Below are 17,446 nucleotides of genomic sequence, written 5' to 3'. Positions count from 1 at the left end.
AGAATGGTCTCACTGACATTCCTCTGTTTTTCCTGGCTGTCTGTTGCGAGTCATGGTACTTTAGGAGCCAGCATGGCTCCACCAGAGGAGTCCGACTAACCACTGTAATTGTGCCGTGCCGTAGCCGCCTTCCCCAACCCTGGGACTGAACCATGAAATATTTGAAAATGCCGGGGTTAAGAGGGGGGTCGTTGGCAGTGCAATGTGAAATGTGAGACCATAGAGCATCTTTAACAAGGGGGCAGATAGAAAGCCCGCCAGCCAGCCAGTCGGGCAGCCAGGGCACACATTGGAGTTCTCTGAAGGAGAATAATTATGGATGTAAGAGGAGATATTGCGCTGGGAGCAGATCAATAGTGCCCACGTACTGCTAGTGCTGAGGTGAGTATATTTCTGTCGCAGCAGGAGAGAGTGCAGGATATCAGCTTGTTGCTAGAGCGACTCACAGAACTTCGAACACCGGCGGGCTTCCCAGATGCCCTTACAATCCCGATGCCCGTCCTCCTCCCATATCACTGCTGCTTGGAGTTTGGCTGGTTGCTTCGCCCCCCCTCCCCGCCATCTCCAATCCTCTTATCCACAGAGTTGGCGGGAGGACTTGCCTTTGTCTACTCATGATTGTATTCCCACAGTCCAGACTATACTGTCATGGTTTCCAGTGTCGTTTGGAGGACTCCCCTATTCTCTGGATAAGAAACTGACAAAGGCAGAATCAACGAGCGTAATCTACTCACCCGTACTACCAAATTAATTAGTTGTTCCATCGACAATGAACCTGTGAGCTTATTTTAGAAACGAAAGCGTCCATTTGTTTCCACTTGAAGTGAATGAAAGGATTGTTTTCTCTAATTTACAGTCGTCATGCAACGTGCAAAGTATTTCCTTCTAGATGAGCCATGTGGTTCATTTGCTTTCCCTGCAACACGTATCACATGGGATCTGTGCATACATGTAGCCTTATTGTTCAAGGGGGCCCTGCCTGCCGTGCAGATTATGATCTGGAATATGGCCACATTGACAGATACCATATTGAATATCGTCTCAGTTTTTCTATGGCCAGTTTATTCAAAGATCTCATGTCCCCTGTGCGCACAAATGGTTTGAATTATTTTGAGAGGTTTTTTTCCTCCCTGGGTTTTTCATTGTCTGAGGCATGCAAGTCCCTCAAGAGCAGATCTTTGTTTCTCATTAGGAGGTAAATAGAGCAGGCCAAATGCTCGCATGTTTATTATACACAGGAGGGTATGGTCACTGTTCTCAACAGCTCACTGCAGGGGGAAAAAAAAAGCTGTTTGCTTTCTTGACCTTTGTCTGCACCGCCTGCAACCAAATGTCTGTTGAATTTACTGGATAATAAGCTGCGAAAAATTGATGGACTGAAAGGAAGTTGGTCTCAACCTCATCAAAAGTTTTTCCTAAAACACATTTCAACAAAAAGTCATTTATCCAGACAGAAAAATCACCATTCAACATAACCACCATTCAAAGGTCATTATTTGAAGTGAAATTTCCACAGAATAAGACAGCGGCAAAACTATGAAATATGCAAGAGGAAAAACACCAGGATAACCATACTGGGTTGCACAAACATGATAGCAAATTTCCAACATAATAAAAGCAGTTAGCAGGGACCAAGAAGTAGGTTTTGAGGTTTTTGAGCAACATTTGTAACCATTCAGATGACATCTTTGGTTATTTCAGCAAGACAAAAGTCCAAATCAAGCCTCAAGTTTATGCTGCACCAGTTGATTGCAGAACCTTACTGAGAATTAATACCAAGACAGATTTAGTCCAAGTCAAGCATGAGGTCTATCATAGCAGATTTCAGGTATAATTTCATGTCACTGAAGATTCTCAGGACTAGGTCCAGTTAGTCAAGACAAGTCTAAATGACATCTTAGGTATTTTTGCAGTTTTATTAATGTAGTGCCAGTCAGTGACCTCAAGGCACTTTATATTGTTAAGTAAAGACCCTGCAATAATATAGAGAAAACCCCAACAGTCAGATTATCCCCTATGATTAAGGACTTGGCAACAGTGGGAAGGAAAAACTCCCCTTTAAGAGGAAGAAACCTCTGGCAGAACCAGGCTCAGTTGGGGTGAGACGAGCAAGACGGTTCAGGTGTTAAACTAAACTTCCTTCTGAATTATGAAAAGAAGAAATAGTAAAATCATTTGGTGTTATCTTTGTATTGCTGTCAGTTAAATGTAAGGTTTGTATTTACATTTTGCATAAGTTCCGTTTTTTTTATAAAGCAGATGTAAACAATAAAGAAAGTCAAAGAAAAATCTATTCAGTAGAATTCAGTAGGCAACCAAGTCATATTTCCAAGAAATACGCAAGTGTGTTTTCATCAGATTCTTATGTTGTTACATTCTTGCCACATAAAAAAAAATCTCACACACATTCTGTTTTAAGTTGGAATAATAAAGCAGAGGCACGAAGGTAAAGCACAAATACCTTAATATCTCATGAAATGAACAGCATTATTATGTCTTCATGTAGAATCACGTCACTGATTTAAAAAATAGGCTTTCAAGGCCTTCGGCAGCAGGTATTTAATTAGAGGGAACTTAAACTCCACGAATGCTAAACAATTCCTAACTCGCAGTTTTGCCCAAGCATATTATTTCTATCGCTTAAATTGTAAGATAAATTGATGTATTGACCCTGAAAAAGGTGCCCAAAGAACAGGAATCAAGATTAAAATTCGGTTGCTTTTATATGCGTATGAAACGGTAATCCTCTAAGTGTGGAAATTGCAAGTCCTGAAAAATTCAATCAAGTGGACCTTGAGCAAACAAACGTACACCAATAAAAGTTACTGGAGCAAAAGAAAAACTTTACTTAGGAAGACAAAAGCGAGTTGGGTTAGCAGATTTCACATTATAGAGGCAAGAATGGAGGTGCTGATTTAATTTGCTGGCTCACCTTTAGAGTCAAAGAGACATCATATCTATTGAGCCAAGATCATTGTAAGCACGGAGATGAATCTTTATTTATTTAAAATATATATATATATATATATTTTTTTTTTTTTACATAGCACAGTATTACAAAGTTAGTGTAGAAATATGTAAAGTTTAGAGCACCATATTAAATTTACAGTAGGGACCAGTGATGAGCACGCCAGAAGTATGTAGAAGAATATGGTGATCTATGAGTTTTAGCATTATCAGAGAAGCAGAACCAAAGAAAAACAGCATCCTCCCCAGTATAGAGGCCTGCAAGGACAAAGAAAAAATACGAGGCAACACTAATATAGGATATACATGAATGCAGAGGAGAGAGCAAGACAGCAAAACACACTAAAAATTATGTAGTAAAAAGATACAGATCCAAAACATCTGGAATAATTCGCTAGAGAAAGCTAGAGGAGACAGAGAGATCAGTATCAAGACAACCTATGGTCCAGTAAAGAGGAAAAAAAACAAAAAGAGGACAGAAAAAAAATTGTGCTGTAATTTGAGTTGTTTGAGACTCACAAGGACCAAAACAGTTGTTTAATAGCTGCTCTTCCTGAGCTAAAACACTTCATCCACTGTTTTTTCTTCATCCACTTCCTCGAGAGATAACCGGTTTCTGGTAGTCTGACGTTGTGTACTGACCCCTTGTTTGAGTCCAGAGGTGAGATGTGTGATAGAGGCCCTCAGCGCTGATAAGGCCATCAGGCTGATAACTAACTCCCACCAGCACAAAGCTACCACTGCTGCTGCCACTGCTTCCATTAGCCCCAGCAGATGCACTGAATGCCCATCTGGTCCCTCCTGCTCTATCTAAGGTTACATCCTATGTTCGGAGCTCCTTATGCAAACCCTTCTTTCCCGTGGTGTGATTGCTATCAGAGAAGATATTTATGTAGTGCACATGTTTCTGATTGTTTAACCTTTGGACCTGTGCTGTAGGTGCTGTTTCCATTCCCATAGGCTTACTACCGCTCTCCTGCCCTTGTAGGTAGACCAAGAAAGACGGGAGCAGATGCTGTTGCTAGAGGTGTATAATGCACTGACAGGCGAGGGCACTGCTGAAATTGGACACATGAAAGCTTCAGTCTAACCGTGCACTTGCTATTAGGTTTAAAAAAAATAACTCAGCTCAATGATTTTTGGTTATTTCCTTTATTCAGGCTATTTTATTCGCAAGAAATGTCAGATAAATTGGCTTATTATCATGCCACCAGTGATGATAATTTTACCCTGTATTGTTCTTTAGCAGAACTTTGTCAGCTTAATTTCCAAAAACCAGAAAGAAAAAGAAGTCGAATTTCTAAGCACGGTTGTCAACTCCAACCTATGTTGATGGGTACACCAGCAAAATCTCAGAAAACTACATAACTTGTTGAGAGACATATTTCACAATATTTCTTTTAGAAAAATATGTATTACACCAGTGTAAAGTAAAACAAGGAGTAAAAAAATCAGCTAGTCTTTGTCAGTTTGGCCAAATTTGTCAATAAAAAAGCATAAGGTGCTGTGGTGCATATGTTTATTTGAGTCTTAGCTGTCTTCATACTAATCTTGTAGACAGCAGATGGGGAAAAAAAATCAGTTTTGACAGGTGTTTCTGTGAGTCGTGTTTTTTAACAACTGTCCTTCAAGATATGTCTAAGTAAAAAACAAAGATAATAGAAAACAGTTTTAGGTGATGAAATAATGTGCAAGTGTTAAGCCATATATATATATATATATATATATATATATATATATATATACGTGCTAAATGAAAAGTTGTTATTTTTCTAAAACAACACAAAACAGGTGGGATACTGCAAACATCGTTACAAATGATATTCTCAGAATATTGTCCCAAGGCTGACATACAGGCGATAAAGGTGTCTCCCTTATACTTTAGGGAGAAAATCATCCTTTCCCCCACAATGTCCATCCATTGTTTAAGACTTGGAGGGTCTGGTTTATAGCATTTCTTTCTGATAACTTTTTTTTCCCCAGCACTGAGCAATATTTACACAATGAGAAACATTCTCTTTAGAAACACCCAAAGCACAATGGCATGTACAGTGTAGGAATTTTACAACCTAGCATCTTTATTAGAGTTTCTTTCTATTTTCCTTCCAAGGAGACAGACTATCTTGTAAATTTTAAGAGGTCTTGAGCAATAATTGCCAAGATTTTCTGAAGTTCAAAGTTTTTATGTGGACATTGGCTACTTTTTCACTCCTTTTCATTTCAGTCCTTGTAGCTAAACGTTTTCAGTGGAATGTTTTGTTTTTTTTTGGTTCTATGAATTCATTCAAGCATAAAAAGGCACCTAACTCAATGGGAGCACCACTTTTAAAATTTTAGGGACCTTGTTACAAGCAGGCTGTAGCAAAAATACACGAGTTGTTCCCATTTCTTTAGTCGAAGTTATGAGATAATGCAGTTTAACAGGCAGAAAATAGCATTTTTACACCAACAAGGTGATTCCCAAAGAGCTGTTAGCGGAAAACTTGGCATATCTCGTCATGGTGAGGAGCATATCTTTAAATGTTTTAGGAAACTGGACAGGTAGACGTGTCAGGTCTAAAAACTATCTATACTATATACCTGTACTACAGCAGATAAACAAAATCTCCATCTACTGTTCACTAAAATGTCATCAGAAGTGGTCTCAGTGGAAGGGTGTCAAGAAGCCATTCTTAAGGAAGGGTTGAGTTATAAAAATTATATAAGACCTGGACTGAAAGTTAGTGGTAACAAGTCTGAAGGAGTGATGATTTCCAAATTGATAGTTTGAGGTCAGGAGAGACGTACAACAGTGAATGTGTACAGCCATCTGTAAAGCACGGTGGAGGTTCAGTCATGGTTTTGTGCTGCAGTTCATGCAGCGGTGTTGGAGATCTTGTCAAAACTGATGAAATTAGGAATGCAGAAAAGTACTGTCTAATTTTGGCCCACCATAAAAAAACTATCTTTTGGAAATGGCTTCATTCCCGACCTCCCCAGGCCCAGACTTCAACATTATTGAAGCAGCGTGGGATCATTTTGACAGAGAACGGAACAAAAGGCAGCCAACATCCAAAGAAGAGCTTTGAATGTCCTTCTGGAAGCCTGGAGAACTATTCCTTAAGGTTACTTAAAAGAATTTACCAGAAAGCTTGCCTAAGAGAGTTCAGGCTGTGCTGGTCTTACCAAATATTGACTGAATATTGCCTCTTATAGTGTCTTTCCATGATGTTTCTACATGTTTCAATGAATCACTGTACCTATTTCCAATTTTGCTTGCAAAACATAAAGAAATGAGGCGTGACTCATTTCAGAGTTTGAGAAAGCTCTTCTGTGGATTTGATTAAAGCGGTTGATGTAAGTTTATCTATAAACATGCACTGACTTGCAGATTAAAATCTGAGCGATTGCACTTGAATGTACGAAAATATCAAGGCGAAGATGAAACATGCCACTTAATGGCTCAGTAAAACTTGAAGTGAAATACTATCAGCTGCTGTTGAGTAAATTCCCAGAGGCAGTGAAAGCGACTCCAGGCTTTCTGGAGTGTGTTGTTCCTGTGTGTGTTTACCCCCATGTTTGTGGCATGTCATGCTTGAGCAGAATTGCTGCATTCTCCTGGGAGCTTCAGGAGGGCTTGGTACAGGTGATTTATTCATCCTAATCTGTCCCGCACAGTAGCAGGGCGCTGCCTTCTTTCCACCCAGCATGAGTGAGTTGCTATCAGCTTGCATGATCGTTTTAATAATCACCCGTGGTTGTTATCCGCCCGCATATCTTTGAGGTGGCAGCTTCCTGTTCGGCAGCACCTGGACTCGTGCTGAGGGCTGACATCCTGACATCCAGGAGGAGATATGTTTGTGACCCCGAGGCCACGTCAAGGACACTGGTGCTCCCCTCCGATGTCATCGTCTTGATTAGTTATTCAGTCTCCAACCCCCCCGCCCCACCCGCCCACCCATTGCCCTGTAATGTATACTGTAGTAATCTGACTGGAAACACTTGAGTTGAATGCCAGATGTTGTTTATACTGGGCATTTATGAAAGCTGTCTGACTCGCCTGAGTGATGTCTTACGCTGACATGTAGGGAATGACAAAAACACGCCATATGCCATTGTTATATACATATACTTATATCCGTAAGTAGTGATAACTGGCTGAATTATTTGACGTGTTATAACCCAGTCATGCTCACTTTATTTTAAATGGTTTCTAAAGATCAGTCATTTCCAAATATTATTACAGGCGTGATCATTTCTTCTCCTGTAGTGTGAAATGTATTCTACATATGGAAAACTGTTGTCTTCTTTATGGTTCCTTAAAACCTTAAGGTATTTGAAATGAGCCGCTATATAGAGGAAGAAGAAAACAGAGGTTTTGGTGTGAAAAACTTGTCAGGGCTGCACCCAGGAATAAAAAACCACAACGTCAAATACAATTCAATTTCTGCCTCTGCATCGCTTGGGCTAACGGTCAAATAAGTGCTTATTTTCTGAATAGCCTGGGGGAGTTCGCTTTTCAGCTTATCAACTTTTATTAACCTTAGCACTGAGGTTTGCTCTTTGATTTAGATTCTTTAAAACACTGAAATTGGATTTTTTTTCCCTGACGCACTCCTGCTGTGACATATGCTCGACAACTTGTTACACAGAGGAGAAAAAAAAACTCACTACTTGCTTTGTTTTGTTTGGGGTTTTTTTTCTACTGGGAATATTTTATCCTGGAAGCTAATGACTCAGACAGTTTTATTAATTTCTTTTCTCTTGGGTGCCCTTATATGTAGTGGTACTTTAACTGGCAATGCATTAAATGATTTGGATAGGATAGGAATTGAGAACCGGTTCCAAATTGTCCAATCTTTTGGAATCAAATTCATTATGAGGTCTAGCAACACCTGTAGTATACACACTTAACTGCCACTTTATTAGTTAGAACTGCTGGTTAATGCAAATCAATTTTTCCACACATCCATTCTTAAAGAGAATCATCTGAAAAAGAGAAAATATCCAGGGAGCAAAAGTTCTTTGGGTGAAAATGTCTTTATGATGATCAAAGAAAAATATCCAGACGCTCAGTGAGCTGATAAGAAGGCAACATCAACTCAAGCAAATACTTGTTACAGCCAGGGCATGCAGAAGAGCATCTCTGAGCATCTCATGACAATCCTTGAAGCTGATGGGCTAAAGTAGCAGAAGACCACGACGGGTTTATCTCGTATTTGCTGGGAACAGGGAATTATTTGCAAATAGTTTGGAGTAACATTGCTTGGTCTGACAAGCCCCAGTTTGAGTTGGTAGGGTCAGAAATTGGTATAAACAACATGGCATGGATCCATTCTAGCTTGTATCAACAGTTTAGGTAGATGGTGGTGTAAAGATGTAGGGGGTGTTTTCTTGGCTCAGTTAGAACCCATTAGTACAAAGTAGGCACAGTTTAAAGAGTATGTTGTTGACCATGTCCATCTGTTTATGAAGTGTATCCACCTACTGATGGCTGCTTCCATGTCACAAAGCTCAGATCATCTCAAACTGATTTCTTGAAGATGATAAGTTCTTTGTACTCAAGTGGCCTCCACATTCACTGGATCTCAATCTAATAGAGCACGTCTTGGTTGTGGTGAAATAAGAGATTGGCATCGTGGATCTGCAGCAACTGTGTGTTGCTACCATGTCAATACTGACCAAAATCTCAGAGCATCTTTTTAGCACCAGTTCATCTGAAAAATTGATGCGGTATTGTTAAGGTGTGCATAATAAAGTGTTTGTTGAGTGAACAAACTTGGCCTTCATCAGGATCATCATAAACCATACTGTACACAACATTTATATTAAGATATGGACTGAGTAGAAGAAGAGAAATATATATCAGTTACATTCGCACACATATCAAAAAGACACAAATACAGAAAACGTGATTAATTCCATACTTGATCCATAAACTGGAGGAGGGAAATTACAGAGTGGAATTTGTTTTGCCCCCAGGTTTTTTATTGACGTGCACATTACTAAAAGGAACTTTAAATAAATAAAAATCTTCAAAAAAAAATGAATACACTTATAAAAGTTTTTTTTGTTCTATTCAGAGAAAAAAAGATGACTGTGGTGATTCTGAAAGCTTGTGTAGGCCTCTTTTTTCCCCCTAAAAGGTAAAAACTCTAACGGAATAAAGAAAGAATAAAGTCTTAGGTTTCATTCATAATGGTGAACAAATGGAAAATTATTATTCAACTTTGCAGTTTCCTTCAGCACTTTCAAGATGTTTTTTTCACTTATTGTCTTTGTTCCCCAACCATCTACCCAAACCTACACGTTTTACACGTTGCTCCAAAACTGAAAAAAATAACACCAGAGCCTATTTACAGCAACTATTTCGTTAAATTAATGTAGCATCCCAAGAGCCAGACATTTCTACAATAAGCTGGTAGAGGCCAAAACTGAGCTAAAAGCAGAGGATTACATTCTTGTGGCCGATATATGATTCCAAATACTGGAAATTGTCCTCTGTCTATGGGCTGTGTAAATAACTTACTTTTTTGCTAACAAGATTGTTTGTAGTCATATGTTCATAGCTTGTTCACTTCCCCCAGGCGACAAAAGAAATTGCAGTTGACTGCAGGTTTCTCAGATTGAATGCAAAATCAGCAGTTTAACTTCATTAAAAGGAGGGAGGGGGAAAAATGTCTATACGATATAAATAACTTCACAGAAAATATGCAACATACAGCTTCTGCTCTGACTGTTTAAGGCCCGCTAGGCTCCTGTCACTTACAGTGTCATAGAAGACAAAGTGTTAAACTTTGAAAACTGCCCTTTGCATGAAGTGTGTATTTCCTCTTTCATTTTGCTTGGCAAAGAAATTGTAGACTCCCGCCACCCCCCCGACGGGGCTCTGGATTATTAGCTTAAGCTCTCTAAAAATATCCCTTTGACTGTTTAAGCCTCTGACAGCAGCAACATCTCACACATTCTGATAGCTTTATACTAACTATGGCTGCAGAGGGCTCATGCACTCTGCCTGCTTTGTTATCTTTTACCTTGTTTGCCCGAAGAGGAGAAGGAGGAGAACATGCAAGCCCTGAGATCTGCAAGAGTCCTCTCTCTCTGTCTCTCTCTCTTTTGGAATCGGACTCGAAGGAGATCATGAAAGGCGAGCGTGCAATCACAGCAATCTCCGAACAAACGAGATGCTTTTTCTTTTCCCCCTCCTTTCTTTTGAGCACGAGAGGATTTCGCCCAGATGTCACTCCAAGCACTTGTCATTGCTGCAACAGCTGTAGAAGCACATGGGCCGTCATTTTAAAAACCGTCTACCACAACATCCCAAATCAGCACATGTCAACACGCGCAGCCTGAAACATAAGATTTTTGAATATTAACGCTATAAGCTCCTTAAGGAACAGTGGCTTTAATTGCCCATCGCTCCAGTTTTATTGGCTGTATGGGTAGTCTCGGTAATTGCATATTTACCGCCATGCAATATGTATCATAGCAATATATTAGTTTTAGCCAAGCTTTACAGCGCAACATATTTTTGATGCTGGCATTCATAACAACTAGAAATTAATAAATTCCTAAAAGGGATTACACTGTACACATGTGGCTCATAGACATTACTTCAATTATCTGTTCTTCTTACACCCACACTCTCTCGATAGGCTTTTCTCACAAATATTATAGCTGCTAACTAGAGAGAGAGAGAGAGAGAGGCAGAGCCATGCACTGCTCGGCAGCACTGTAGTTATTCCAGCCTTCACTCGTGTGTCTCTTAAATGCTTTGATATGAAATATTGCTGTTTTGACAAGACATTTTTCCAGGCTGCTCTTGTCCCTGCGCGATGCCTCGTGCTAGTTGGTGATGGAGCGTTCCTGAGGAGAAAAGTCAATATGTGGTTGTAAATAAAGGAAAATAAATGTGAGACCCAAGCCCTTGATAGATTGAAAAGACAAAGAGAGGTTAAAAGAGAACACTACCTTCTGCTGATTACAGAACTGCTTCTCGACTACAGCAGCTAATTGTCTAGCCTGCGTGTGTGAGGGGCGCAGGGTGGAGTGATGAATTGACATATTGCTGGTGCTGTGATGTTGATCCAAGCCAGGGAGCCATGAGGCTTTCCTCCAGGGACCAGTAACCTTATTGTTCCATCTCATCTCCTCCCCTTCTGTTTGAGGACCAGGTTGTCAACCTCTCCCCAAGGTCACACAAACACCACACCCCCTCCCATACACACCCTCCTTCTGCAGATAATTGGATTATTTAGAATCATAGCATCAACTTATTATCCTGTCTGGGGTCAGAAGTGAATTTAGTGCAGGAGGTTGTCTGTCACAATTTGTGACATCGTTCGGAGCTGACAGGCAACGGCTTCTGTCATCAGTTAGAGGATCGTAACACGGCCTATTTATTACTCACATGTTGTACATCACAGCTTACCACACTGCAGATAATGTTCATGTTCTTGGAAGACAGCTTCATTGTTTTTTTACATTAACGACTGTACAATATGACGAATCAATTATAGCAGTAGTTAGTACTGCTTTTCTGAACGTATTTAAATGCATCATTTATTGGGTTTTTTTTTTTTTTTTTAATGTATCTTTCATTTTCCAGCCGATGCCCATTTCAGATATGGTTCGGTTGGCATTCAGTTGGTGGTTTATCTCTTTTATTGAATATAAAAAAATATTTAGATACTTAAAAGGTATTACTTTGAAGTGGTTCCCGGGTATATTTTCCATTGGTTTTAATTGTTTTGTGTATTAAATTTAAATATATTTTTAGATTTGTAATTTTACAGAGAATGCATTAAAATGTTTTTTACAGTGTATTTTAAATATACTTTATTATAGAAGTAAACTTTAAATGTACATAGTTTCTGTGAGCCCTGTAATGCTATAAGTGTATTATTATAATTTTTTTTTTACTAACACCAGCTTGTACCTGCGACCACTGGGAGACTACATTAAACTATGAAACGCCTAAAAGATCAGCGTCAGTGAGCGGTTTTCGCGATTAACTCGCTACAGCCTGCATAAACGTTTAAGTGCACCTGTTAGGAGACTAAAGCAACATAAAGTGGGCGCTGAATGCCTGCAGTGTTGGGGATTCCCACACACTAGCACATATTCATGGTTTCAGCGGTGGTTTCAAGGCTGGAGGCTGATGGGGTGTTATCTCACGCTGCTCTGGTAAGATGAGATGATGTCAGGCTGTAGTTTAAATGGGTGGGCTGCACGCCTATTAAATCAGGAGTTGGCAGAACAACACTAACTCAGGTTACTTATTCTCAAGTGAAAATGGCCAGACATGCGAGGAGCGGAGGGAAGCGAGATGTCTTTACTTCACGTCTGGTGTGTGACACTGTGCTCTGTTTGTGACTCTGTAATTAACTGCTCATTTGTCTGTGTCTTATCTTTTCCAGGAGGCGGCCACGTTTGCCAAAGAGCTGGGCTTTGAGGTGAGTTGACCAGCAATTGCACACTAAAAAGATCCTAAAGGTTTATTTTTGCTGATAATGAAGTTCTTTTTGGACAGTGATTGATGTGCTATTATACTCTCCAGGCCTTGCAGCAGTTGCTATGGAAACCTGGCAGTCGTCATGGTTTCTTTGTTCAGCCAGCTCTCTGTTATGACGCACTCTGCTAGGTCTGCACCCAACATCGCCTACAGATGTTATTTATTGAATTTTGAAAAGCCTCTTGGGAAGCTGAGAAGTTGGGCATGGTTTCAAGCTTTTCTCTGCAGGCGTGGGGCTCATCAGGTTGCCTGGTTAAAAAGCCTCCTCATTATCTTCATTGCACTCAGGGATCGCATACTGTATGTCTCCTCTTCACTGCCATAGCATTACACTACACTGAGCACGCACCGTCGTCTTTTAATAACCAAATTACAGCCACCTGTGATTTTGGATTATGGAAATGAAGATTACAGAAAGCACAGTGTGTTTTAACGTGGGGCTGCCTCTTAAGTGTAAAGTGAACGTTCCCTTAGTCTATTTTTTCCTCGTGTTTTTGCATATTCCTTCCATTGCTATTTAAATGCAAAAATCAAAACACAAATAGCCGATATGCGAGGCTTTTTTTTTTTTCTTCCCTTCGCATGGGCTCAGGTATTTTAAGTGCCTTCTCTCTTTCAGAGGTAGCGCTGCCTTGAATATGTCTCTGCTCTGTGTGAGTAATTGTCATCCAGAATCACTAACGGTGTGATCAACGTGACTGGAATAGAAATGCAATCCTGATGGCAGTGACAGGTTTAAGAGAGGAGAAGGGATGAAGGCGGAGGTGGTGGTGCTGTAGGGGGGGGGGGGGGAATTGGGGAGGTGTTAGTAATGGAGGGGCCTCACATGGAAAAAAACCCCACAAAGGGCAAAGTGAAGACTCTCCTAGTAGTTACAATTCTTTGACATTTTCCGTGTCAACCTGATTTGGCAGAACACTCTGCGAAATTGCATTGGATGAATGTGATTTCTCAGATAACATCGGTGGTGTGTACTGTACTTGGCGCATTTCTAGATGGCTGTGGTTCAAAGATGTTTTCTTCACCGCTTTTTTTTTCTCCTCTCGTCACTTTCTGGTGACAGTTTTAAACTTTACTAGTACAGGCCGGCTCCCGTAGACCAGTCATACCCTGGCAAGTCCTCAAAAATATGAATATGCAAAGTTTTAGCCTGTAAAACTTTGATTCAACCCGGAGATGAGGGATTAATTGTTACGGCAGTGTTAGCGGAGGGAATTTGTTTGTTTGCAAATACACAGTACACCTGTATGAGTTCGTATGGATATGTTTTGTCATCTTTACATAAACAGCCAAATTTTTTTTTTGAAAAGCTCCAAAATTTTCACAGTTTCGTTGTACATGTGCAATGACAATAAATGGCTTCTCTACTCTACTCTACTCTATTATAAAAAAAACTAAACTAAATGCTAATAAAAAAAACAATTAATAATCTTATTATTTTTTGTTTACATTTTACATTACTCTATACATTTATACTTACTCATTATTCAAACTATGCATATAGGTTATGAACAAATATTGTATTAAAGTATGGAAATATAATTTAAGTCTCGTTTTATATATTTAATACCATGATAGTTATGCTTTTTTTAATTATTATTTTTAGAAAGGTTTTTTATCATATATTTTGATGGATTTTGGGATATTAATAACACATTTTTTTAAACTACTTACTGTATTTATTTATTTACTTTTTTAGGTTTTTCTGGTCTCCATAATTTAAAATGTCATATATTAATTAAATAAATTAATTTTAAGACTCATTTATAAGCTTCCACAAGTAATTAGATTAAAAAAGTCTTACAAGTCTTACAAGATCCACTTACCAGAAATTTTGAAGAGCTTTCAGCCTTATCCGATTGCCTTTAGCAGCAGAAGGCATTTGTTCGATTCATAGTTCAGTGGCAGCCTCTGATGCCATAGAAAACCACCTGTTAACCATATTCTAATGGTTTGAATTGCTTTAAAAAGTAAAATAAAGTTGGCTTGTGTTCAAAGCAGAGTAGGTCTTCTTGAAAACATCAATATTCAAACAAACATTTTTACCTTACAATTATTTTATTATTATATTCTATCATTTGTAGTTTTTATTTTAGTCTTATAGCCAAAAACATTTGTTCTTTAACATTTGCCGACTCAAAAGAAGACAAAAAGTTAGACTTGCTGTCTGAAACGAAACATATAAAGGCCACTGAGGTCGATTGAAGTCCAGTAAAATTCCGGGTTAACTGGGGAGGGTCGGCACTTTTGAGGGAACTATAATTGGATTCTGTGACCCTAAAGCACCGCATGATGTACTTTGAGTGTATCCCGAAACACTGTTATCATCACATTATGGATGACTAACAAAAATGACAGCAGCCCTTCTTCAGCTTAAACACAAGATAAAAAGCTTTCCTCTCCAAAACAGCAATCAGCAGATCTGAACACAGTCGCCTGATTGTGATCTGTTTCCTTTAAATGCTCAAAGAACTCAGCATCACAGCTCTAATTGAATCTCTCCCTGGCAGTGTTTCTCAAGCAGCATGCAGTGGAAACGATCAGTTTCTCACTGGCTTCAACACAGAAACACAATTTAACACCCTTGTAGAGCTTTCATATTTCACGGTTTGTTGATTTATGTCTGATCAATTGCCTCACAATTGTAAATATTGCCATTTGTCAGTAGTAAACCAAATTGACCATATCATTTGTCAAGTCATTTGTCTGCACTCGTGCTGAACGTTATTTTCTGTATCGTTTTGCCCCTGGAGCTTGTCAGGTAAGTGTTTCTGCCAGGCAGAAAGTGTGCTTGTACCTGTAAAGGGTAACCCAGGAGATCCAATTGTAGCACGTCAAAAGTTTTTTATACTAAAGCGAGCAAGGATGAAATCTCAAAATGTGTAGGGAAGTAAACATTCAATTAGAAAATAATTTCTAAATCACGTGTCCGAAAGTGGACCAGTAGCGAGACTCACAGCTTCCTGTCCTGTCTTTTAGTCATCTGGTGGTTTGTTTCCAAAAGACACAAACTTGAGCTGCAGTGACTGGCATGTTCGTCATCACTGCTACTGGGCGAGTTTAAAGAAGCTGATCGCACCCTTGACCCCCCCACTTTGTGGCTTTGCTATAAAAGTGCTCACTCTAGAAGTGATGGTTATCTATAAGGGAGCTGGTGATAGACTGAAAAAACCTCCTTCAACAAGAAACATTGTGGATTGTAACACTGCAGGCCAGTAAGCTTTCAAGTCTGAACAACAAGGTAGATTTTCTGCATTTTTAATTGTTTTTGGTAGTTTTTTTTCTGACTAGTAGTTGGAAGATACTTTGAAAACTTAAACACTAGCACTTGGTGATGTTTTATTTAGTTCACTTTAGCGTAGCTTTAACGATAGATTTTGATGTGATAAAATTAGATATGCTGGGTTCCCATTTGGCACATTTAGTGTGATAAGCTTAGGAATGAAACACCTTGTAAAACAAAACTCTATACAGAAAAAATTTACACCCTTTTTACTATTTTATGTATTTAGCACACAACTTATTTACCTTACAGATTTACTTTTGTTGATACTAAAGCTACTTTCAGCTGCTCCATTATTCACACATTCACACAGGTAGCTCTACATATATTGGATCTGCAGATGTGCCGGACGCCCTTCGTGAGGCAGTTCTTGATGGTTTGGTGGCTTTTTCTGGGATCAAACCAGCACTAATAAAGTGTAAAGCGCTAATTTATTTATTTTGCAAAGCAATTATTGTGATTTTTTTCAACATGGATTGGATTTTTTCTTTTATTTCTATGTGTTGCGTACCATGTCATGGGTATTGGCTGACTGATTGCGTCTTTGTCAGATCCTAATGAAGAGTCGTGCGAGGTTTCTTTTCCTGCTGAACTGCTTGAAAAGTAAACTTAAAATATCATTTTACTGAAGAGCACCTGTTGAATCAGCCATCAGAGCCACGTGGCACTTGTAAACTTGTGTTTGTGTTATTGTGTGCCCTACCACCTCTGGCCTTTAGAACATTTTAGCTCCTAAAAGCTGAGTGGAGCCCCTTTTTTTTTTATGTCAGTGAACATAAAACCCAAGGGTGACAATGTGCCGAAGCCTTGTGTGGTTTTGCATTCAGTGTCTGGAGGAGTGCTTGTGGTTACATCCAGTCACAGTGACAAATTGCTCTTTTTTTTCGCCGTCGTCTGCTAACGGCCTCTGTATTAACCTCACCATTAGCACTTACTTAGAGTGTTACACCCATTTTTCCTCAGCCCTGGGTCTCCCTGGACCTCTCAGGCCTGATTAAAGGGCGTTTGGGAAGCATTTAAAGGTGTAAAAAGCTCACTGGTTTAAGTGAGCCAGTGAGCCTTGTGGTACTGGGCTGGAGCCTATCTTTCTGATTACTCCCATAATCACAGTATTTGCTCACCCCTGAAGGTGCTCAAGCGTTCGCTTTGATACAGATGCTAGAGGCATCTAGTATCCCTAATGCTAGCTCCTCAGTGTGCTGTATTACAGAAAAGCAGTCCACCCCACTGCGAGACGGCGATAAAGACGTTCTACCTGCTCATAGTACATCATGATGAGTTAATAATAAAGTAGCACTGACAGGTGTGGGTTTTTTTATCCCTCTCATGATCAAAGGCAAGCACTCTGGAGAGTTCTGTCGTCTCCAGGCGAGAATATCCATTCAGTGCAGATGCTGAGGAGAGATGGCCTGTTTCAGGAAGAGAATGATACAGTACACGCACCACCTATCCCTTCAGCTTGCAGAAGTAGCTTTATCTGACAACAGCACATCTTAACACGCTTATTTTCATCTCACTTAGGGAATATGACATTCTAATATTTTCGCAATTCTCCAGTAAGTGCGTGGAAGCCTCATTGAGCGTCCCATTGATCTGTTTCGAAATGGGTTCACAGCCCATCTGGTTTCATTATCACTTTGATCTGTCTGCCTGGATTGGAAAAATCTGACCTCTCTCAGTCACACGCGTGATCTTCGATTAAC

At 39.6% G+C, this 17,446-nt stretch overlaps 1 protein-coding gene across 5 annotated transcripts in view; it reads left to right on the top strand.

Moving 5' to 3' along the window:
• The window catches only part of LOC146512611 (adenosine kinase-like), a 123,956-nt gene that overhangs the window by 92,791 nt on the left and 13,719 nt on the right, over positions 1-17,446 (top strand). For all 5 annotated transcript variants that reach the window (XM_085169806.1, XM_085169805.1, XM_085169807.1 and 2 more), the window contains one exon: positions 12,366-12,401. In XM_085169806.1, coding sequence (XP_085025932.1) covers positions 12,366-12,401 — 36 coding nt within the window. The remainder of the gene's footprint in view (positions 1-12,365; positions 12,402-17,446) is intronic.

Source organism: Neolamprologus multifasciatus, chromosome 8, assembly GCF_963576455.1.
Source record: "Neolamprologus multifasciatus chromosome 8, fNeoMul1.2, whole genome shotgun sequence".
NCBI lineage: Eukaryota > Metazoa > Chordata > Actinopteri > Cichliformes > Cichlidae > Neolamprologus > Neolamprologus multifasciatus.
The sequence above is the reverse complement of the archived record's forward strand: the minus strand, read 5'-3'. Positions and strand labels throughout refer to the sequence as shown.